Source organism: Pipistrellus hanaki, assembly GCF_964339955.1.
Source record: "Pipistrellus hanaki genome assembly, chromosome: 3".
NCBI classification, from domain to species: domain Eukaryota; kingdom Metazoa; phylum Chordata; class Mammalia; order Chiroptera; family Vespertilionidae; genus Pipistrellus; species Pipistrellus hanaki.
In genome coordinates this window covers 167,912,334-167,937,309 of record NC_140505.1, presented here as the reverse complement: position 1 = coordinate 167,937,309, position 24,976 = coordinate 167,912,334, and the positions used below count along the sequence as shown (strand labels likewise).

Below are 24,976 nucleotides of genomic sequence, written 5' to 3'. Positions count from 1 at the left end.
AGCGGCGCTGGCACAGGCAGCAGTTTTGAGAACTGCTAGCAGGGTCGCCTAAGACCACCGGAAACCACAGATGTTTACATTACAATTCGTAACAGTAGCAAAATTATAGTTATGAAGTAACAAAGAAAACAATTTTATGGTTGGGGATCACCACAACATGAGAAACTGTATTAAAGGGCCGCGGCATTAGGAAGGTTGAGAACCACTGATCTAAAGGAAGCCATTTAGCCAAAACCGGTTTGGCTCAGTGGATAGAGCATCGGTCTGCGGACTGAAAGGTCTCAGGTTCAATTCCGGTCAAGGGCATGTACATTTGGGTGCGGGCACATCCTCAGTAGGGGGTGTGCAAGAGGCAGCTGGTCGATGATTCTCTCTCATCGATGTTTCTAACTATCTATCCTTCTCCCTTCCTCTCTGTGAAAAATCAATTAAAAAAAAAATATTTAAAGGAAGCCGTTTAACCTGCATGCCATCCACTCACCTCAGTGAAGATTACTCCAAAGGTACAAAGGACCAGAGAAACAAAAGGACACCCAACTGCTGAACTCAGACACCAACTTGTTCATTCCGACCCACATTCCAAACACAACTACCACCATCGCAAACGAATATGCCTAATATTTATTAGATAGCGTGAGTGGATCTTTAGTTTGGTTTTGAGCTTACTATTAAGTCAAGTGAATTAACTGGGAGGTGGGGGGCGGGGGGGGGGGGGGAGGGCATAAAACACACGCTGAGACAGGAAAACATACTCCAGTTATACACCTTCTCCTTTCAAGGATAAAAATTTTATTTTTTGAGGAACTTCATGCTGCACATTTTCAGAGAGTCGCATTAAGAAAGCAAAAATGTTATCCTCCCCTCATCTAGAAATAAATAAGAAGAGCATAAAATTTCTTTTTAAATCATGACACTTGGAAGTTTAGCACCAGCATCCAAAATGAACTAGAAAAGGGAACAAAAAAGCATTTACTATATATTTCAGATTTCTTTGGTTGGGGTTCTCCCCATGTGGTATTAATATTTCTTCTTTCAATTCATATTACCAAAACAGTAAAAACCAGGAAAAAAATATAAACCTAGTGGTTGCCGAAACTGGGGAGGTTGCTCTCTTGTCTTCTGTGCAGGCATTCCAGAAAAATTGCTGGAAACATTGGCTGACATTCTCGTTTTGTACTTGTTTCGTAAAGAATAATCCATAAACATTCCAATGTCCACATCTTGGTTATTAGTCTTCCACTTTATTGCTTGGCTGTTTCTTTGGTGTTGGTAAGGTCGTGTCTGCTTTTTGTTTCGTTTTTTTTTGAATGGTCATTAATTCTTTAGGTCACCTGGAAAAAATTAAAATCGAACTTATAAAAAGTGACAAAATGACGAAGAGTTAAAGAATAAAAAGACAAAAATAGCCTGTTTTCTTGAGGGAAAAAAAAAAAAGTATTTCAAAAGCTGTAAGCAAAATGTACATGTTTATATTCTCTAGATTCATAAACTGTGCATTGATTTAATGAAAACTCTTTTCCATAAATATTTTTTATAAATGAGAACAGTCAGTACATAATAATGAAACCACAATGAAGCTTAACAAGCTACCCTTTACAAAGAGGTTATTCTTTACTGCTCTGTTTAACCACTTCCCAGGTGTTATCTCATTAAATCTTTGCAAGGACCTTGGTGGATAAAGTCTGTTGGTGTTCCCATTTTCCCAGCAGCAGACATTGCCAAGGGAGAAAATAAACAAACTGCTCAAGATCACTGAGCAAATGAGCAGCAGATCCCACACTGGATGTACAGGCCTTTGGGCTCCTACACATTGTCCCCACGGCCTCCAAGTGAATCACGTTGCTTGTCAAAGGGGGAAAAAAACCCTCTAATTTATTCTACAAATCAGTCTCCAGATATTAAAATAAGGCCTGGTCAAGCACTTGAAAATGATCAAATTGGCCACTAGGTGTCATAAAAGTAAAACTTCCAAACACTTTCATACTGGTGTACCATATTGATACTATAATAGTTAAAAATTGCCTGTCTAGGCTGGGAGCGGCCAGGCCCAGAGAAGCCAGGCCCGGAGCAGCCGGGTCGGGTGCGGCCAGGCCTGGAGCAGCAGCTGCCAGGCTGGGAGTGGCCAGGCCCGGAGCAGCCAGGTTGGGTGTGGCCAGGCCCGGAGCAGCAGCAGCCAAGCCCAGAGAACCAGGTTGGGAGCGGCAGTAGCCAGACCTGGAGCAGCTGGTTGTGGAACGGACCAGAGCAACAGAGGCCAGGCTCGGAGCAGCCAGGCCCGGAACAGCTCGCTCCTCACCTGCCCCTACCCCAAGGCTGCCTCTCAGACATGGCTGGAAACTTTTGCGGGAACTTGAGGGTCTGCTGAATCAAGTGATGAAGGCTTAGATCTGGATATGTTGAGTTAGTAAAGTGCTGGGGTGTTGATCTGTGAGTACCTTGTGCGGGGCCTGGATGAGGTTGGTTGACCTATTTGGAAATGTCTTTTGTGTGAAGTGTATCTTTGGACATGTGGAGGTATTATTGATTTGAGAAAATGCTAAGTAACTGATTTACTATCTGAAAAGGGATTTACTATCGGGGAAAGGGAGGGAGGGGAAGGGGGCAGAGGGTGGGGTGGGAACCTGGTAGAGGGGGGAAGAAATGAGGAACCTTTGTAATAATATGAACAATAAAGATTGATTAAAAAATAAAAAAAAATAAAAAAAATAAATTAAAAAAAAAAAAATTGCCTGTCTAAAAAAAAACTCTCTGGCTAGAAAAAAGAATTTGGCTCTCATTATCTGTCTGAATACTTATGTCCCCAAAGCTTAGCAAAAAAAAAAAAAGAAAAAAGTAAATCTAGAGCTATTTAACACTCTTTCTTCAAAATCCCAATGGAGATGAGGGAATGGTGCAGGTAAATCACAGAACTAGTTTAGACTTATTTGTTCTCTGGTTGAGAAATCAATGACATTAAAAAAATAAAATAAATACCAACATAAGCCTGGGCTGGCCGAGCTCTTACCTAGTGATGGTGAAGGTGCCTGGGGAGCCTGATGTTACTCAGCACTGCTCTGCTCGGTGGCCGGAGCAGGGTTCTCGGATGGCACTTCACCTGCCTTGCTCTAAAACACAGAACACATTCACAAACCAGAAATGAAGCAACTCAGGTGACAGTGGAAAGTTCAAGACTAAAAAGTCTCAAAAGTTGGGAGTCCTTTTGCCTATGGAGGCAAATCGCTGTACAAAATTTTATCTACTCTCAAGTGTGAGTCAAAAATCAGTATCACAAAGAATGACTTCCAAATAGCAAATTAAACCTGGCCACTCTCCATAACAAAACAATTACTTTCCACACACTTACAGGCAGGTTCCTCTCTCTGTAAATGCTGTCCTTTACTTGGACAGCCCTACACGTTTCTGGCTCTGAATCCCCGCCAGAATGGGTAATTCATTCAAATGTCAATTTAATTAAAACTCAAATATTTGGTTTGTGTGATGTGCAGAGTATACTCTATATATGTATGGACCTTAAGTAAAATGTTAATATAGATAATATAGAAAATATATGTGAATAGATACTTTTATATATAAAATTTTATGTGTAAATAACTTATTTATAAATAACATTTTACATAAACTATATGTAAAGATACATATTTTTATATATACATATATTTAAGTATAGGCTATCAGACTATAAAACCAGTCTTAGAAAGGATGCTGACGTTTGACATGATGAAGAATGATCCGGCACCACCCCCTCCGGCTGGCTGCATTTACCTCTTTGCCATCTTGTGAAGGAGCGTTAGGGGGGCGGGGACGGCGCCGGTAGTTGTACGGGCGCCGGTATCCGCGGCGAACAGACGGCTGGTTTGGACCGTTGGCCGCTTGCTGGTTCTCTTTATCTTCAGCTTCCCCCACAGCCGGGGCAGGTCGTGGGCGAGGAGGTCCCCTAGAACAGAGATCACAAAACAAAGGGAGAAAAAGTGCAACGCGACAGGGACTCTCCAAGAACATAGGTTTCTTTCATTTCTAGAAATTAAAGAGTCCAAGTGACCAGGTAGGTACTTATTACTAGAATTATGCACAGGCTAATAAAACAAGTGGAACAAAGTTTTGGTGGGGAAAAAAAAATCCCATCCTTTTCCCCTTTCACCTGAATACCTATCTGTGGTGCATACACATACCCTGAACACATACTATACTCCTACCAGGCACTCTGATAGGCTCTAAGGAGAGGAAAACCAAAGAAGGAAAGTGGTCTGGTGTCTGCCCTCCAGGAACAGAGCTTCGTGGAGACTATGGGGATTGAACACGGGAAGAAAACAGCCACCACGTGCCAGAGCCTGTGCTGGAATGTTTACACGTGAAGTGATTTAATTTCAACACCAATTCCGTGAGTTAGACTCGCAGTGAGAGAGTAAGTACTTGTTTGAATCACATGGGGTGGCTGATTTTATAGGCAAAAAAGGTCAACTGTAACTCTGCCAGGATCACACAGCTGGGAATCGACACAGCTGGACTCAAATACTGTTCCCGTCTCCTCAGTTTTCATGAAGACATTTCTATGAAATATCCCTTATGTGAAAGTCCTTAGTAATCAGTCCTTATAAAGCGATTATGCCTAAAACTGGAATGAATTGTGAGAAGGAAGGATGCAGAATGGCGCAAATCCTTTCCCCAAATGCTACACTTACTAGCACTCTCCTTTCCATCAACCCCTATTGCCTAACTTCCATGTGGTCTACCTGTGGTTCAGGAATGAAGATGCTTCTTCACTTACCTCAAGGACAGGGCAAATGAACAAACAGGAAGGCTTATAATACAAAAAGCTGAAAAGGACCTTAGGAAATCTAGTTCAATTTTCAGTCTTTGCAGGGACAGAACACAAATAAAATAACCCGCTCCTTCACTAATGTTAAGATCATGGGTAGTGGTATTTACTGAGCACTTACTATACCAGGCAACATACTAATTATCTCAGTTAGATGCTCCTTTATACATTTAACCCTAATGACAACTGTAGAATAGCCGTTAATGTCCATTTTATAGGCCTAGTACTAAGTCTTAGAAAGTTTAGAAACTTGTCAAAGGAGTTATAGCTACCATCTGCAGGTTGGGAATTGAATCAGACAACTTGATCCATAGCCTGATTTAACTCTTACACCAGACTGGCTCAGTTAACAGAATATGTAGTATGCCAAATACTCTGTGGCACTCAATCTTCCTCCATTTGTAGCACTACCAGTGAATTACTCATCAATTAATTTTTGCTTATTTCATTAAATATTATTTAAAAATAAGTATTAATTTATAATTAAAACATAAGAATGCTATCAAATACAACTAATGGTTTGGTACAGGGATAACTATAAGTTTTATTATTTAAGAAAGGGGCAAGTGTCACAGGCCATCTGAAAACATATACTGAAGAGTCTCCCCTAAACTTGGACACATCTTCCATTACATAATAAGCCCTCCGAACAGACCCACAACATCCTCACACATTCTACGGTCACTCCGAGTCCTTCAGCGGGTCACGCCTCCGTGAAATGTGACATACCTACGGTACCTTGGACGGTAAGTTGGATTTCGATGGACCGGTCCCTGAAGTTGAGCTCCCTCTGGGACTCCATCCTTGATCTCTCCAATCTCACCAGCCTAGAAGGGAATAGGGCTGGAAATGAGTGCTGTGCTATAGGATACAGGAAACACAGAGCACACGGCTGTATTCGGAATTTTTAAAAAGTAAGAAAAATGCTTCCTTACAAAGCTGGGAACTCTCAACTAACTGTAACAGTAAGCTATTTCCTGACTATCATGAAGGATAGAAAAGAAAAACTCGTTCCCACTTATAACAGTATTCTGCCTTACTCCAGAGCAACTAATTTCATTTCACAATATTAATTTAACATTTCAAGTGCTCCATTCATCTCTTAAAAAAAAAAAAAAAAAAATACAGACACACACACACACAAAAAACAAAACAAAACAAAAAAAACCCTACTACTTTTGAGCAATAAGAATCTTTTCAAACTCAGACCTCCTAATTCTACAAACTGGGTATCCCTTCAATATCACTAATGGTTTCTAACTCAAAATTTTTCTCACACCTTATAATCATGCTTTCACCTGATTCCTTCCTTTCACAATTTTTTCTTTGTATTTATTTGCACTGTTTAAGCATCACATTTAAAAAATAAAGTACACTTTCTTGGTGATAAATTTATTGTAAGCTGTGGGGGAAAAATTACTTTATTGTAGAACTTCTAGAGGAAGAATAACTAAAAACTAAAAAACAAACAAAAAACTAAAATTTTAAAAAAAAACCACCGACCAACCTCTGAAATTCCAACAATCTCTAAAATTCATTATAATACAGTTACAATCTCAAACATCTTCCCCCCCCAAAAAAAACTAACACCTCTTTTTTCTCCATATTTCACTAAGAAGCAATCAAAAAATATTTTCTACATTGTTTCATAACAGAATCTACTAAGCTACCTATATTTATAATAATTGTCTCCTCTCATTACACTGGCTAAGTGGTCCAAGCTCATATCCATGGCCAACCCCTCTCCCCCTTCACTGTGTATTTTCTTCCCTCTCTGCTCCATCATTTCCACCCAAGCCCATGAACATGCTGAAATAACACCCCTCGTTTTCAATTACTTTATTTTGAAATAATAACAAAAGTAGAATCTAATCCTTAGACCCCATTCACCAATAATGTCTTTCATAGCAAAAAGGACCCACTTAGCACCATGCCTTGAATTTAGTTGTCTCTTTCTGACACAGTTCTTCAATTTCTACTTGGTTTCCTATGGACTGAAGAGTCCCGGGTTCGATTCCAGTCAAGGGCACATGCCCGGGTTGCAGGAGGCAGCCGGTCAATGATTCTCTCATCCTTGATGTTTCTAGCTCTCTCTCCCTTCCTTTCTGAAATAAATATATATAAAATAATAATAAAAGTAAAATTATTCTTTAAAGAAAAAAATATTACAGACCAGATAGTCTGTAAAATATACTGCAGTGTGGGTTGCTGGGTGTTTCCCACGCTCTAGTTTGTGCGGATGGCAGGGAAGCCACAAAAGTGACACTGCATTCTTCTCACTGCCCCCTGCCAGGTGGAGTCTGGCTTCAATTTGCACCCTACTGACAGTGTTGGTGTTGAGCAGTAGCTGAGGTGGTATCTATCTTCTAAGGCTCCTTTTTATTTTTCTAAATATGTTTTTATAGATTTGTAGGTGTTTTTTTTTTTTTTTAGAGAGAAGGGAAAGGAAAGAGACATCGATGTGAGATGAAAATATTGATTGGCTGCCTCCGACACGCACCCAGACCAGGGATCGAGCCCGCAACCTAGGTATGTGCCCTGACCTGGAATCAAACCAACAACCTTTAGGTGCACATGACTGCTCAATCAACTGATCCACACTGGCCAGAGCTAGGTTTACTCTGTTCTCCTTTGTAATTAAGAAGGATTTTGTGAAGTAATTTCAAAGTCTATAAATATTTCATTCCTCATCAAATTCAATACATTCGTGTATATCTACACAGACTCATGGTTTTCTATTTTATTCAATGGGTTCTAATCTGTTACTATCATTACTGGCCAATGGGAACCCATTCAAGCTGCCTCATGTCCTTTTGACATGTCTCCAACATTCTCTGAGTACTTCCTTGCTTTCTGGCATGACAAGATGTTCCAGGTTCATATTGTACTTTCTGTGGTTCAGATCTGAAATCAGCCATTTCTCGAAAGGAGCTTCCTTTTATTAGAGAATGGTGCTTAGGAAGCTCAGTGCTATCAAGGTGTCACTGATTTCAGGCCATTTTAGTGAACAAAAATAAGGACCACCACATACAAATATATATATGCACACATACATAAACTATTCATATATAAATAAATGTATGAATGCGCGCGGGCGTGTGTGTGTGTGTGTGTGTGTGTGTGTGTGTGTGTGTGGCATTTGATCTGCTCATCTAATGCATCATGAGTAAATAGTTGGTGAGGGAAGGGCTAAGGGAAACCAGGACAGAACTCACTCAATGTGAAAATAAAATCAACCCCAAACCTTGCCCTAACCTCAGATCCTCCTCCAGATACTGCCCCATTTCTTTGAGCTCCTTTACAGAAATACCTGCTAAAGGAAACCCATCACCACCACAGAAACCTCCTCAAAGGGGAAGAAAATACCTCTTCTTGACTTTCTCTTAAATTCATTCTGACTAGATTTTTGTTCTCACCATATCACTAACCTCCCAAGTTACCAAACCCAGTAATCAATTCTCAACCTAACTTCCGCTATTTTTTGGGCAGCATTTCCTCTTAAAATACTTTTTTTTTTCTACCTGTTCCTTCTCATGTCATTTGCTAGGCTCCTCATCTTCCTAACCCGTTTGGCTCAGTGGATAGAGCATTAACCTGCGGACTGAAAGGTCCCAGGTTCGATTTCAGTCAAGGGCATGTACCTTGGTTGCAGGCACATCCCCAATGGATGGTATGTAGGAGGCAGCTGATCCATGTTTCTCTCTCATCCATGTTTCTAACTTTCTCCCTTCCTCTCTGTAAAAAAATCAAAGAATACGGAAGTCATTTGATCACTGACCATGCTATATTATATTCTTGGTACATAAGAGAAACACTACTGGCCTGAATATTGTTAGTTTTCCCTGTTGTGTCCAATAAATGTCAGTTTTTGTATGTTGTAGAAAATATTAGACTTTTCTGTATGAACTCAGTAATTTTTACCATCTAGATATCTCTCATTATTACAATAAGTCATTATTACACTGACAACCTTGAGTCATTATTACACTGACAACCTTGAGGTAGCCTAGTTTTATGGAAGGAAGTTTCAGGAATTTTCACTTGATGTTAATGATTAGCTCACTCAGTGAACATCCAAACATGGCATGTATTAGAAAGAGTGTAAGGAAAACTGTGGAAAAAAGTCTAAGACAGTTTTTAATTCAGATATGAAATGTAAAGTAAAAAAAAAAAATCCAGGCCACATTTAAAGAACTATATATGCAGTTATCAGAATAAGCACAAATTTCAAAAATTAACTTTTCAACCAGCATCTGTAAATGATATTCTACATAACACTCCAGAGTCACTTTACTCTCCACCTTCAAATCCTAAGGTGAAATATACTTTATTTCAAAACACAGAAAAGAATCATCATGTGCATATGCTAAACACTAACAATGGCTTCTTCAGGAAGGTACTGTCAGCACTGAAAATAAATGTGCATGGCAATCTCACTGACTTCCCGTCCTCCTGGAAGTCCTAACGGAGCCTACTGTGCCTGCGCCTCACGTACCCAATCTCTCCATGTACGCAAGTCTACTTGTTATTTTTAGCACGTTTGTCAGGGACAGCTGTGAAAGAGTGAAGAGAAAAAACAAGGAGCAATGCAGAAAGAACACAGTCATGCATGATGGGACATGAGAAGGGTAGCAGAGAACGGACTGAACATAGTGTTCAGTCAAAACACTTGGTGGAAAAACAACCCAAGGGCACTAAGAGGAAGTGTTTGTAGCTAAGGGGTAACAAAAAGGATGCCCCGTCCCAAGTTTCCCAAATTTCCAGGGACTGGGAAGTTGCTATGAGGCTCATTCATTACAGGTCAAGTTCCTACAGTAGTTGTATCAATATTTTGTGATTTAAAAAAAAGAGGAGTAAATCAATAACTAACCATCTTCACCCTCTGGTAGGGTTTCTTAATCCACACCATCTCACCTAAATTAAGGACTTTACAGGTGTTAGCTATCCTAAGGCATCACACTGAAGTCTTTACCTTTGATTTAATCATAGTGAGCCCCATGATGGAGGCACATTATTATTACCATTTAATGTATGAGTAAGTTAATCTCTTTACAGTTTGGTTTTCCCAAAATTTCAGATAATAAGTAGCAGAGACAAGATTTAAATAAATAAATCCAGGTCTGTCTGACTTCAAGTTTAAGCTCTTAAGCATACCATTGGTCTCTCTACTTTCCTTCTTCCATAAACTAGAAACTGTAACCTACCCACTAGTGTCCCCAGTTGTAGGCACGGCTCACATGGCTGTGCTTTTAGAAATGTTACTAGGATTGAAAGACCCAAGGCCTTGCCTCAGCTTTTGCAGCACCAGGAAGCCACAAGCAAGGTTTTGTTTCCAGCGGCTGGTGTTGGAGGAGGAGGAGGAGGAGGAGGAAGAGGCAGAGGAAGGACGGAAGGGTGAGGATTGCTGAAGAGAAGTCCCAGGTGCAATTTTACCTGCATTCTGTTGGGATGGGGATAGACCCGTGAGCGACGGTCAAAGGTCTGTCCCACGTGGTAAGGCGGGAACCGCCGCCGGTACTGAGGGCGATACTGGGGGCGGCGCAGCTGACTCCTGGCCCCAGAGAACTGCCCGTCAGTGGCAGGGGGGTCAAATCCTTCACTGCTGCCGCTCCCTTCCTCCTCCTCCTCCCCAGCGTACTAGCGAAGCAAAGAAACAGAGGTTCAGAAGAAGTTTCAGCAAGGAAAGAACCAAAGAATACCACTTAGGGTGAATTATCACCAAAAGAAAAACATCTCCCCAAAAGGAATAATCCTTTTATTTATACAAAGTGCATTTAACCCAGATCATTATGTGATAACCTGGGATAAACAACATTGAGATTAAAGTAGATCTATGCAGATAAAATACCAAGAAGCAGAAAAGCAAAAGCAATCACTCTATAATAATTTTAAGTCATCTAATTAGGATTGATGAGTATCAGTTGACCAACCACCCAAAGGACATCTACAATCTTAATAATATTTACCTTGGCCAACATGTGTGTCTCCCAACATTTGCCATCCATGGGGGCAAAGTCAGGGCAGTCAAGAAAAAAATATATTTTGTAGTGTTATCAATAGTTTGTTCCACAAAGTATACTTCCTACAGCTATTTTCAAAGTGTGGACAGGGTCTCCATAACCCTTCGGGGAGTTATCAAGGTCCAACTATTCTCATAATGCCATGAGAGTGCTAATTGCCTGTTCCCATCTCATCATCACATGAGTGTACGGTGGGGTCTCCCAGAGCTACACTGACATGTGGTCTCAGCAAGAGATGTGAGAACTCAGCTGTCTTCTATGAAATCAAACATCAGAAATCTACAAAAACATCAAGCAACACCACTCTTCCCACTCAATTTCATGGAAAAAGTTAGATTTTCTTTATATTTTCAAGAATAAAGTTTTAATTGTACCTTAACAGATAGTAATAAGTAATAGATACAGGTAGTTTCTAAATATAGATCTTAATGCCCAGCCAGCATGGCTTAGTGTTTTAAGCGTAAACCTAAGAACCAGGAGATCATGGTTCAATTACGGGTCAGGACACATGCCTGGGTTGTAGGCTCGATCCCCAGTAGGGAGGCATGCAGGAAGCAGCTGATCAATGTTTCTCTCTCTCCCTTCTTCTCTGAAATCAATAAAAATATATTAAATTTTTAAAAAATATATACAGGTCTTATTAGCAAAGTAAATTATTGACCCATTATGTAACTTTTCCTGTATTTCAACTACGTATCCTATACTAGTCGTTTATATTAAAAAAATAAAAGCTAACATCCCTCAAGAAACTTATTTAAAATCTTACTTTAAAGTGGGATATGCAGATGCCAAAGTAGTCTTGTGGGAAGTAACGATAGTTATTAAAAAAAAAAATAGCTAAATTAAAAATTAACACAATGACGCATTTCTCCTGGAGGGTGAGGATGTTTAAGTTTTAGAACTCTCCAGTTCGAGCCGACATGGGCAACTGAATTCCCCATCAGGAAACGCTCCAACGAGCTTTTCGGACAAATGAAGCCATCACAAATTTCATATAGCCTGAATCAGATGTGATTCCCAATATAAAAAATGTTCACCAAAATATGAAGTGTGAGACTTCATACATTTTTTCTTTTTCTTTTAGGCTTTCTGTATCTTTTTGAGCTGTATACAGACAATCTCTCATTTTTACACAATGAGAATAATGGCAGCCCCATTAACAAACATACTCTCGAGCTCTAAGGACTTAAAAACATTGTAACAGCAAAACATTTATGTACACTTTAAGAATTTTGACATTTCTAAATATTTTTTACATGAATGACTTCAAATTTCCAGCTGAGGAGAAAAGTCTCCATAAGGAAAATTTTTCACTAAAGGTTCTACCACTGTACTTCTGAATGAACCAAGGAGTCAAAATAATTACAACTACAAGCTCCGTGAATCTGATGAACCTGCGTTAACCTGACATAGTAAATGCTCATTCCTACCTCCACGCCCTGCACAGCTTATTGAAAAAACAAAACAAAAACAGAATAAGCAAAATGTGGGTAAGAAAAATACAGAAACAGGAAATAAGATGCCATAAGCAATCTGATAAAAATCAATTTGAGCAGGGTGAGAAGATGACAGAATAAAGAAGGAAAGCATTCTGCAAAGCAGAAAGATGTAAGTCTATCAAAGCATGGGGACAGACCATTCTCAACCTGCATGTATTCTATTCTGGTGAGATTTTTCAAGTTCTTCTTGGGTAATTGGCATAGCCACAACCCTGCACCCACAAAACATCTGGAGTTTTATGCTGTCGTGCCAGTCCCAGGTACTAATTCTAGAAACATCAAAAAGTGACTCAAATTTATAGAATCCTCATGACCACAGATACATGGGATTCTTTTTGGGTGCTTTAAAAAGTATTTACAGAGCGCCTCCTAAGACAGAGACTTGGTTGTAAAGCCTTTCACCTGGATTGATACTAATCTGAAGAATGATAGATCCAGACAATTACTTACTACTTCTACACTTTAAAATAAAGCAAATGCTATGCAAAATAAACTAGCCACTGTCAGGCCTCAGAGGGAAGGTAGGGGAGGGTGGGGGCAAAGGGGAGATATCAACCCAAGGACTTGTGTGCATGCTTATAAGCCTAACCAGAGGTCATGGACAACAGGGGTGGGGTTTGGGATGGGAATGGGGGGATTAGGACAATTATGTGACACCATAATCAATAAAGAAATTAAATTAAAAAAATAAAATAAAATAGCCACTTACTTGAGGCAAATTTAATATTTCTGCAGCCAACAGTTTATTGCCTCTTCCCAATCTATCCCTATTCTTCCTTGCCAACCAAACGCTGACTTTCTTAGAGACCAGCAGTACCAGTGCCAGTGCCAGTGCCAAGGGATGAACCATAGGTTTGAGCCAATCCCATTCCCCTTCACCAGTGAATGCCCTAAGGCAAGATTCTGGTCCCGGAAAAAAGAGCTCAGTGAAGAGAATGCCTTTTTGACCACCTTGGCACAGCATACCTTAGTTTTCTTGTTATAAGATGGTTAAAGGTCTGTTATTTGCAGCCAAGTACATACAAACTGATACAACTTTTCAATGGCAAGTGTAGTGAGACCCTTGGCTACGCATAAAATTCCGGATATGAAAATTTTTGCATCAAAACCAACAAACAACAATCATTTTGTGTTTGTGTTGCCAGGAGAAGACACAGTATTCATCTGCTCTAAGTTTGTACACTCCGTTTACGACGTGAACGTCTCTGCAATCACCAATTAGGAAGAGAGGCCAACGTACATTACGGGGAGGTCCACGGCGTCTGCCATAGTAACCGCGTCTGTAACGGCGCCGATCAGCAGCATAACGGCTCCCTTCTACGGGAACTCCATCTGGGCCAGTCACGTTGGCTGCTTCGGCACCCTGAGGCAGAAGAAAGACACCCTCAATATTTAAAAGAAGCTAGGCCAGTGTGGCTCAGGGGTTGAGCAGCGATTTGCTGGTTCGATTCCTGTCATGGCACATGGCTCAATTCCCCACTAGGGGGTGTGCAGGAGGCAGCCAGTTGATGTTTCAATCTCTCCCTTTCTGTCTCTGAAAATCAATGAAAACATACTTTTTAAAAATTTAAAAGAAGCAAAACCCCCCCCAAACAACCTTAGACAGCCAAAATGTTAAAGACCGACAGACTGTACTATCAATTCCGGTTGTTAGACATCAAAAGTACACCCAGGTTTTAGTACTAAAATGTATACAGCTTGTTTGCTCACGCAGCCTATGCTCTGCCTTCATGTTTGGTCATACAAGGTTCAAGAGTAGTGTGTATCTCTATGACGAACACAAACTGGTCGACGTAACACAACTGTAAAAGAAAGAATGCTAGACCAGGAAGGCATACTCCTCAGTGGAAAACAATGGAGATAATGGTATCTTGCTAGAAAATGTTGAAACTTGTGTTACCCTGAGGCACCAAGAGAATTGGCTCACGTAGCTCTGTCCAGCAATGACGACCAAGAGCAAAACTTGGGAGCAATGGGAAAGAAGGGTTCTTGACTTAGTAATAGTTTCCACACATGTAGTCCCTCTTTAGACCTTCCTATTCTCCTCAGAACAGACTTAGCATTCTTATTCTCTTACAGAAAAATGAATAAAATAATGTTGCAAGCATATAAAAAATTAGAGCCTGAAAAGAGTGTATTTCACACTCTATATCAATCTGTAAAGCCTCAAGTTCTGAAAACAGAGGTAAAATTGCCTGACAAAACATACAGAGGCAAAAAAAAAAAAAAATAAACCTGACAAAGCAAAATTTTAGAGATTATTACAGGCCAGTATTTGTTGGTGGATGATTCAAAACTTCAAGAGATTTGCAAGATACTATGGGGATCAAATCAGTAAAGACATCATTTAAATTGTTATATTAAATGAAATAAAGTGTTTTTCTTTTAGAACAGAACAGGTTGGGAGTGACTAAAAATAGACTATGGAACTGTATGTATGTATGTGTGTGTGTGTGTGTGTGTGTGTGTGTGTGTGTGTGTGTGAAAAGCACATGCGGGGAGTTAACTAGTGATTCATTCCATTATTAGTTTACAATTCAGCCACCACCATTAAATGCCATGGTGGTTGTAAGGTATGTGGCTTTAAGATGTTTTTTTAATGCTATGGTGTTTTATTGATATCTATAACAGACTGCTGTCTGAAAGCCAAACAAAAAGGACATTACAAATATTGGAACTAGATAATAGAACAGCATTAAAAATATCCAGGTACATTTCAAGATGACCAATTAGCTTCATCTGAAAAAAGATGTTATACAGTCCATCAAAAAAGCCTCCAGCTTTCCAAAACCTAATCCAAAGATTCAACTGAAATCTTCTTTGAAATTAAAACATTCTTCACTGTGTCTTACTTGTATTATTAAAAAATCACAGCCTGAAAATATTATTTGTATAAGTCAAATTTCACCCCATTTAAAATTCGCTTTTCCTCCCATAATTAAATAGGATTCATCACTTATTCAATGAGAAATTAAAGCATCCTTTGATAATATATATATCAAAGAATGCTTACAATGACATCCAATAATCAAAAATATTTCTACTTAGAAGTCACTTCTTCCTGTTAACACAAAAACATCCAAAGTAATGTGAGTTCTTTCGTAAGGGGCTGAGAGAGCATTTACTCTGCAAGAAAACTTCAGTGCCAGCACTCTCTGAGACCCAGCCCAACCCCCTCACCTTCTCTCCTTCAACCACATCGAACTCCACAGTTTCTCCATCTCCTACACTGCGCAGGTATTTCCGTGGGTTATTCTTCTTGATGGCAGTCTATAAGAGGAGAAATTCTAAGTAAAGTATATGTCAATACTGGTAACATTTCATTGCTTCAAGTTTACAGGATATACTGAAGACACAGGTGACTTATTACTTTTTAAAATTATCATTCTCCTATTAACCTGAATCTCTAAAATAATAAAACAAAACAAACAAAAAACACTATGAAAAAAAACAGATTGTGTAGTTGTATTCTGTTACAGCCTGAACACTTAGCCGTGATATTGGATATATTAGTTCCCTCAAACTAGTAATCATGGAAGACTCAGACAGTAGCTCTCTCAGTGGGAGTGGGAGTGGGGATCCTTTATGAAATCTTACACACACAAGCACACATTTTAGGTATAAAAGTTTCTGTAGACAAGAGAAGCTGCTAACCTCAAAAGGTATTAAAGAGCCCAGCTGGCGTGGTTCAGTGGCTGAACATCGACCTATGAACCAGAAGGTCATGGTTCCATTCCTGGTCAGGGCACATGCCTGGGTTGCAGGCTTGATCCCCAGTATATGGGGCATGCAGGAGGCAGCCAATCAATGATTCTCTCTCATCGTTGATGTTTCTAACTCTCTCTCTCTTCTCCCTTCCTTTCTCTGAAATTAATAAAAATATTTTTAAAAAATATTAAAGAATGTGTGTGAAAGGGAGGAGGAATCGTGAACAGGAGAAATGAATTAGAAAATGCCAAGGTGTGAATATTTCTGACAAAATATGCAAAGTTACCTCAGGAATCAGAACACTGCTGATAATCTGGCCTTTCCCCCGACCTGCCCCCATTTCATGGGTGAGGAAACATGAGGCTAAGAGTGATGTATCCAAGGCCATATTCAAGATGCAGCGGGGGAGAGGGTGGATGTGGGGGTAAGTGGGGAAACTCTTATACCTGTACTGCATCTACATATGTATTCAATATCTTCCCCGTCACACCATGCTGTGTCCCCGACAACACATTAAAAAGGTTTAATAAAGATGTTTCCCTGCATTAAACATCTGCACCTAAACATCTCGTGAGCAGACCTTTCTTGTTCCACCAGCAGAGGGAAGTGGAATAACTCCTGCAACGAACCTCCATTTCTTTGGCTGGTATCTCTAAATAGTTCAAGGGGCTCTGAGTTTCTATGGAACTAGGTCAACCTTATTTTATAAAGCGATTAGGCATGTGTAATCCAGCCCTTCCCTTACTCTTGAGTAGGAGGGAGGGGGAAAAAAAATAAAAGAATGAGCCAACAGAGCAGAGACTTCACCCGCAGAGGAAGAAGGCAGTTCAGGACAGGATATGTGCGCACGCAGCCTGCCGCCCGCCCGAACACTCAGCCATTCCAAAGCCAGCCCCTCCCTGCCGGCTCCTTCCCCTTTTCCTGTTAGACTGGGCAGGCCTCAACACAGGGAGGTGACTCACCACACAGCCTCACAGGGGCTGGAATCAGGTCACACGCTCACGCACGGGCCAACAAAGCTGGCCACCAGCACAGAAACTTGTGAGGTCCTTGTACTCCAGCACTCACCCGACGCAGAGTCCCCTCCCCAACGGTCTATTCACTTCTCGGTATTGTAAGCAACACTTCCTGTCAGTCTGCTATGACTTTAAAAGTGCATGTATGTGAACAACAACAAAAATCTACCCAAGTCATCTAGGTACAACTGAAATACATCCAGTCAAGTGAACATGTAAACAATAAAAACCACAACCAGGGAGCTTCTTCTTAACTAGCACTATCTCCAGTCACCACACATCCCCTCCCCCCACGCCCCCCTCCCTCACCACCACCACCACCACCACCACCACCACTACTACACACAGCTAAAGAGAAGGGAACAAAAACACTGAAAACCAGATGTTTGACAGAGCCCTGAAGGTAAATATGCTGATGATAGTACCTGCCTCTCTGCTTCCCTGCTACACACTAGGAACTACACACACATTTGGGACAATTCGTTGAAAACTGAATATACAAAAATAAACAGTAAGGGTAGGTATGTTTTCACCTCTTTTGTAAAGTAAGTCCAGGGTACCTGGTAACAGAATGAAGAACATCCTAGGCTACTAACGTAAAGGAAGACTGAGGTCCTGCAGCAGAGACGCCCGTGTTTCCCATATGTTACCCATTTTCTACATTTGCTTCGCTTCTAAGGCAGCATGGGCCTTCTGACCTGGCCATGTGCTAACCATGCCTTGCCTACCTTTCACAGGGGTGAGGACGCATCCTGGGAATGGGGAATTTCCTCACGTGTCTGTCTGTCTGTCTGTCTGTCTGTCTCTCTCTCTCTCTCTCTCACACACACACACACACACACACACACCCTAACCATCTGCTTTGCTGTGCTGATTTCTTCAAGTGAGAGCTGCTCTGACAGAGGAGCCTTAACCAACACCCACCCAGGCAAAAGCCAAATGGGTCCTGGCCAAACGCTAAGGGGAACCACACAGTTGGGAGAGCAGAACACCCCAACACAGAAACAACGTTTCTGCTGAGGACTCAAAGGGTCCAAAAGTGAAAGAGTGGCCTAACTAAATATGACTTCATGCCATTGGAAAATAAAAACTGTTGGAAAACAGTTACGATGATGGAACGGAAGAGCTTATCTGCCAATCTTAGTATGTGGAATTGAGCTCTCCTGCCAAAATAAGAATCACAGAAAGAATTCAGGGCAGTGTGCATTTTCCTCCCAGGAACACACCCACACCGCCCATTCCCCACAGGCGTGCGCATCTCCCAAACTGTAAGAGACCCCGGACACTTGCAACCAGGAGAGCAATGGGTGGCGGCAGCTCGTCCTGGGCTAACAGGAACCTGTCTCCAAGGCACCCTTTTGCCCGCCTCTCCAGAGAGCTGACGGCAGCCCCGCCCTGGCTCCCTTCTTCCCCATTGCATTTCTGCAAAGCCAACGGCAGCGCAGCCCAGCCCAGCCCAGGCTCTCCTGTGGCTCCTCCTATCACCCTAGGCCCTTCCTCGTTTTACTGCTCCCAGTTTCCATACACATACTCTCCAAATTAAAAAACTTCAAGAAAGCGTTTGGGGTGGAAGATGATGTACATGACTACATTTGGGAATGGGAAACGGCACATTATCAACACCCCACTTTTCACATATAAATGTAACATTTATTAATCCCTCCTCCCCCTTACCTGATGCACAAACACATCTTCTTTGGTGTCATTTCTGTTGGAAGATAAAAAGAACACAATGAAAAGGTACTAGGTATGAGAAGGAAACCTTTAAAAAGAGCAAGTGCATTAAGAGTTTAGGTTTCAAAGCACAACACAAACTTTTGTTTATCCTCCAAACTCAATTCAGATGCCTGGAACTCAACCCTCACGGAGAACTTCCAAACCCCCAAGGCACCCACCTTGCTCCTCCACATTACCACCGTGCTCAGATGCATGTGCACAGATGCCACGCACTGCACTGTCCCTTTCCTCTCACCGCTTTCTAGGCCACGTGGTATGTAATCAGAGCCCCAGATTTCCCTCCCGGCAAAAGCAAGGCAAGACAGTTAAAAGGACAAGGCACAGCTGTGATCTAGGCTCTCCTTACACTGAAACCAAAAACAGTCACCCACCCCCCACCCCTAACATCACCCCACCCTAACTCATCCACCCCACTCTCACCAAAACAGAAATGGGGGGGGGGGGGGGAGGTAGGGTTTCAGAATGGGGGAGCGAGGTAGGAGGGGGAGCCAAGCAAATGGCAGGATCGTGTGTAAATGTAACACTCCCAACAGCCTGCACTTACATGATCATTCCTATATGGTTAGGAGTTACCATGGCTTAAAGAAAACACTAGTTTCTACACAGCACTTGGCCTAGACCTGGGCGATAGTTCCAGCTCAATTACGCACTCGCTGTGAGACCCAGGAAAGTTGCCTGACCAGTCTAAGCCTCTGTTTCTCCATCTCTGAGACTGTGGGGATGGACTCCATTACCCGAGGCTCTTCCCACTTCTGATTTATCGCCCCCACCCCTTTTTTCTTTTAATGACTCGATTTTATAAAATAAGTTACTTATCAGTGTTCTGGTAATGATCGGTAGCTTAGAAATGAGAATATTGATAATGTTTACAAATCTTACAACTTATACAAGTCACTAATCAAGTATGGTAAAAAAAAAAAAAAAATTAAAAAAAATATAACAATTGGTACCACAACATAAGTATGTATTTAAAACTTGTAGAGACATACATACCGATTTATAAACCCATATCCATTTCTGACGTTGAACCATTTGACAGTGCCAAGGACTTTGGTGGCTAAAATAGATTAAGCGGATAAATTAGTAGCTGACCTACCCAGATACAGCTCATATCACTTAAGGTCTTGATAGCATTATACAAAGCCTAAACATACCTGAAGAAACCAGGAAAAGCTTAAGTCCAAAATATAATAGAAAAAGAAAATGGAGCAAGTGAAGATATTATGGGGAAAATACTTTTCAGAATCTTCCCTATTAAACTTTTCAGTAAAGTTATAAGATAAGGGTGGTCATAAGTCTATTTAGTTCTGCAATAACTAAAATTGAGAAACACTGTTTAAGGGGGCGGGGAGAAGGGGGGAAGCCCTTTTAAGTTTTAAGGCTGAAAAATGTTATTAGTGCAAAACAAGGGTCACAATGAAAGAGATTGCAGGTAGATGAACAAGGTAAGTACAAATGACCTTAACACACTGCATGCACACTTTGAAGGACTGGCAAACTTTATTAAGTGAAATCGTAGCTCCTAGTTAATCTACAAAGATACAACATAAAGTAGCCTGTCTAGTTGCCAGTTGGGGCCTATCAGAGTCAAGAGTAATAATAGAACTGGTGCTGTCTCAACCTGGTTCTGTACTCACCACCCTGAGACATGATGTAACAGGCCTTTTCAAACCACAGCGATGAATTTGGGCTTCTGTTTCATTGTTTACCCTCCTCTCTGCAGATGGTGGGAATCAAAACCCAGAATTTTCTATAAAATTCCCTCTTAAACTTGATTATGGGCCTGACTTTGCATCATGGGTAGGACCACTTCTGTGCCCCAGATTTCAACAGAATTTAAGAGAAAACCCAATAGTGTGGTCACATATGTTGTACTTTGCAGAGTCATAATTATTTCAGCCATCAAGTACAATTTGAGATGGCTCCTTTAAGTCAACTGTGAATGTCAAATTCAGCATCTCTAGGAAATGCCTATGCCTAAATCCAGAAAAATGTATAAAGCAAGTATCAAGACTCAGTGAACCAGGAAATGTGACAATCAAGTACCTTAAGGAAAAAAAGAAGAAAAAAAAACATAGCAGAGAATGAAAGTAACAATTAACATTAATTCATGCTGCCTCTCTCTGAGATTAACTTGCAAGGATAAGCAATAAGGATTCAGTTCTTTTAACTCAAAACTAAAACAGTAATTGGGACTTGCTTTGCTGTGGGCAGGGTTAACTCTGAGTGTTGCTAGATTGATATGCTTGAGGAAATATTTTAGCTCTCTTTGTAAAAAGAAGAGAAAAAAAAACAAAAACTATATTCTTTACGCCTCCAGAGTCATTCAGCCCACTGCTGACTGAGCACTCTCTGGCTGACACCAAGAAAGGAAGATCTCCCAGTGAAGAGATTAAACCTTTAAAGCTGCAGTTTTAGGCCATTCGAACTAGAGCAGTAGGGCCAAGAAGGAAAAAAGTTATGTTTTAGATCCAAATGTGCACAGAAGTGGCCTGTTTTTGATAAACCATATGCTTTGCAGCCACTCATTGTTTCAAACGACTTGTCATTGTGCCTCCTTTCATTTGTCCTAGTGACCTAGGAAAATATAAATAAAGCCGTTTCTGACTCATTTTCATATAAGTAAATGTCTACCATTGTCAAAGGAAAAACCTTGACTAGAAAGCCAACATTAATAGAATAGGGGAAAAGATTAAAAAAAAATGATTTTCAAGTCTAACGACAATCAAGGCTGAAGGTTATTTTACCCCTCAATGTAGTTTTAAAAATGTTTCCTAATTCCACAAATACTTCTTACGGACTTCATATGGCAAACACATTCATATACGCTTCTTGCCTTAAAACCATAAACCCACTCACATACACACTGGGTGAAGAGGAGACAGAGGAAGACCCTATGGCTTTCCATGGGAAGGGAATCTGGTTTCCCTCAGGTAAACTAACTTTTCCTGGCCTGTGGTTGGCTGTTATGTCCACTGAAGTTAAAGACTGTTTGTAAAAAAACTAGAATTCCAAAACCCAAATTCCATTTCAGTCAGTCCAGTGCCTGGCACATCGTAGGCATCCATGTGTTTGCCTGGCAAAGGAAAGGGGATGGCAGAACACAGTGGACGGAGACAAGCTGTTGAGATGTCATTCTGAGAGCTGGAGTCATAGTGGAAAGATGAAAGACTTCCAGACTGGTCACCAGGATGTGGCAGAGGCTAACAGCAAGCGGGGGTGTGGGTTGACAAAATTAACTTTATCTGTTTCCTTCATCTTTAACAATCCCAAAGGTTAGTTCCGATCCAAAAGGGTAGATGGATGCAGTGGAAAACCTCAAAATTCCCTGTGAACAACCGAAAAGGAAAAAAGGAAGGGACAAAGGGAGGTACCTGAACACCCCTTTGGATCACCCACGCTGGACTCTCTGACATTTGGTATGGAGTGTTCCAAGAAAACACTTGTGGGAAATATCACCACTCAACACTGACGAGGCTTCAACGCCTTTTTAGTTCGGCAAAATAAGGGCCATTGCATGTCCTAACCCTTACACAGGTTGCATTTAGCTTGTTGTTGGCAGTAACTGAGAAAGCCCTGGGAATTAAAAGGGGAAAACAGGGCCTCTCCAGGAGTGGAGCATGGAATCCTATTACTGCCTTCACACTCACTCCCTTCCTAGAAAACTGGGAAGGCCAGGAGAGATCCAACACACCCCACCCGGAATGCTGAAAACGTTCTCTCTGAAGGCCCCTGCACCACCCCTTTAACTTGCCTGCTTAGAAGAGAGTGAATGAGTGCCACAGGCACACACACACACCCTGGAGGAAGCTTCTCACCACCCACCTGTTGTGTAAGCCTGTTTTTAAAGGGCCCACACGGGGCTCGCCGGAGAGAAGGCTGGAGGAGGTGGCACATGCCAGCGACGGCCGCACCCACCCTCTGGCTGCTCTGCCCCCTTGAACCTTGGACGTCTTGAACGTCTTATCTGCCTGGTTGCAAGTCCTAAGAACGGGCGTCACATCCACTCTTCCTACCAAGTTTTTTCCAGCTGCTACACCAAACGCGTGTTTCCCCCCACCCCCAGCCCGGGAATTAGAAGCGGGGGGAGAGCGATGGGTAAACAGGTTCCCCGCAGCAGTGGGCGCAGGAAGGGACGCAACCCAGACCCAAGAGGATTGCGACACCCGCCCCCCCCCTCCCTTCTTCCCAGCATGTGGCCCGCAGACGCATGGCGCCTTTCCCCAAAGCCAAAGTGGGAAGGGCGTCGGGGACAGACACCTGAGCCTCCCTCCCAGCAGGAAGCCTTTTCCCCTCTTCCCCTTCCGGCTCCTGCCAGCCACCACGCTCTTCTCCCCCACCCCTCCACCCCCCAAAAAAAGAGATCCTCTTTCCCCCCCCCCCCCCCCCCCAACCCGGATCCCAAGCATACAACTCCACCAAGTCGCCGTCCCACGTGTCCCTTCCTACCTCCTCCATCCATCCACCTCCATCCGCGCCCTGGGACCCCTCCCACACCGCCGCCCCCTTTTCTCTGGGGACCGAAGCCTTCCCCATTTTGGGAATGCGCGACAGGGACCCCCCCCCCCCCACACACACACACACCCAAGTTAGGACGCAACTTGCTGGCCCAGGGGGACCCCGAGGGGCGCGCACCGGCCGGCGAGGGGCGCAGAGCGCGTGGCGCTCACCTGGGAGCGCCCGCAGGGCCGGCGGCGGCGCCACCTGCGCCGGGACCCGGCGTCCGGGGAGCCCCCGCAGGACGCCCCGGGAACCCCGTAGGACGTCCCGGGAAGCCCCCGTACAGACGCACAGGGAGCCCCGTACGGCGACCCCTCCCCGCAGGGGGTGGCGGAGGGAAACGCAGATGGAGAGATGCCCACACGTGCTCGGCGGCGGCCGCCCCGCCCGGGGCAGCCCTGACGCTCCCGCTCCCGGGGGGAGACGGCCTGACGACTCACCGAGAACTTTCTTCTCCGCGTCTTCGTTGCCGGTGGGGGCCGAAGAGGCGGGGGCCGCGGGGCCCGTGGGCGCGGGGGTCGCGTCCCCGCCCGGGTTCCCCGCGGCGAGCACCGCGGGCGCCGTGGCCGCGGCCTGGGGCGCGCCGCCGCCGCCCGGGCTCTTGGGCGCGGGGTCTTGGGGGACCGCGGCGGCCGCCTCCGCCGGAGCCTGCGGGAGGGCGGTGGTGGCGGCGGCGCTGGTGGTGGTGGTGGTGGCCTCGCCCGCCTCGCTCATGCCGCCTCCTGGGCTCTCCGTCGGGCGCGTCGGTGGCGGTTGGTGGGCGGTTGGCGCGGCTGGTGGTCGCGGCGGCCGGGCGCGCTCTCGGGGAGGCCGGCGCGGGGCTCGCGGCGGCGGCGGCGGCGGCCGGGGTGGGGCTCGCGGCGGAGGCGGCTCGAGCTCTCGGGCTGCGCGCTCGCTCGCTCTTGGGCTCCTCGCTCGGATCTTACTGCCCCAAAAATGGCCCCGCGCAAGTTTTTCTAGGCGGCGCACGGGGCCGGGGAGGGAAGGGAAGGGCGGGCGGCGAGGGAAGAGGGTGGGGAAAGTTGGCTCCGGAGTTGGGCACCGGCTCTCATTAGCATTTAAAGGCGCCCTGTGCCCTTTGCTTACCCGCCCAGCCGCCGGGCACCGGGGCGCAGGGGCCGGGCGGGGAGGGGAGGGAAGGGAAAGAGGGTGGGTCTGGGGATTGCAGGGCACCCTGGGGTCTCCGGAGCTGTGCGTCCTGCGGTCGCTTGGTTGGAGAGGGGCGGGGAGATTTCTTCCCAGGGACCTGGAGGCCACCTGAAACCGACCTTTAGGAGAGGCGTCAGGGCATCCAAATTACGCTGCGCCCGTCTCCCCCAAACATTTGTTTTTACTCAACCTTTATGGAGCACCGGAAACTATTTGATACAGCAATTGAAGGACTGGCATGCATGGATAAAAAAATCTTAAGACTATCTGACAACTTAACTCCTGGAAGATCATTGACGGGATCATTTCACCTCTCTAACCCACAGGTGAGGAGGACATGGAAGTCCAGCCCTTGGAGAATTCATTGACACCCATTTAGGAGACAAATAATGAGCTGTTAATGTGTTTTAAGTAATGTCTTTTAAAAAAAACAAACAAACAAACAAAAAAAACCTGAATACATCCACATCCTCCCTTCTGCTCCAGTTGCCTGGGCCATCTGGTGAAAGCTTCAGCAACTGAGCCTCACCT

General features: G+C 43.4%; 1 protein-coding gene across 2 annotated transcripts; it reads right to left on the bottom strand.

Annotated features, from left to right (window-relative positions):
• Positions 1-757: 757 nt before the first annotated feature.
• On the bottom strand, positions 758-24,228 carry YBX3 (Y-box binding protein 3). 2 transcript variants are annotated; one of them, XM_084877645.1, is made up of 10 exons: positions 23,737-24,228; positions 19,790-19,853; positions 18,734-18,767; positions 15,516-15,605; positions 13,576-13,698; positions 10,250-10,453; positions 5,546-5,643; positions 3,763-3,934; positions 3,005-3,104; positions 758-1,331 (listed from the first exon to the last, which is right to left on the bottom strand). In XM_084877645.1, exons 1-9 carry the CDS (start codon positions 24,008-24,010, stop codon positions 3,039-3,041), a joined length of 1,125 nt encoding a protein of 374 aa, XP_084733771.1. In that variant the 5' UTR covers positions 24,011-24,228; the 3' UTR covers positions 758-1,331; positions 3,005-3,038. The 2 variants fall into 2 exon arrangements, with proteins under 2 accessions (XP_084733771.1, XP_084733772.1); XM_084877646.1 differs by lacking the exon at positions 10,250-10,453 and having other exon boundaries at positions 23,737-24,223.
• Positions 24,229-24,976: the final 748 nt, after the last annotated feature.

Bases quoted from the DNA above. Each gene is read 5' to 3' on its own strand.
- YBX3 (XM_084877645.1), bottom strand. From the start codon at position 24,010: ATGAGCGAGGCGGGCGAGGCCACCACCACCACCACCAGCGCCGCCGCC. The intron at 18,768-19,789 runs GTATGTATGTCT...ATCTTCCAACAG, and splicing joins GGATATGGGTTTATAAATCG to AAATGACACCAAAGAAGATG. The intron at 10,454-13,575 runs GTACGTTGGCCT...TTGCTTCGCTAG, and splicing joins GCCGTGGACCTCCCCGTAAT to TACGCTGGGGAGGAGGAGGA.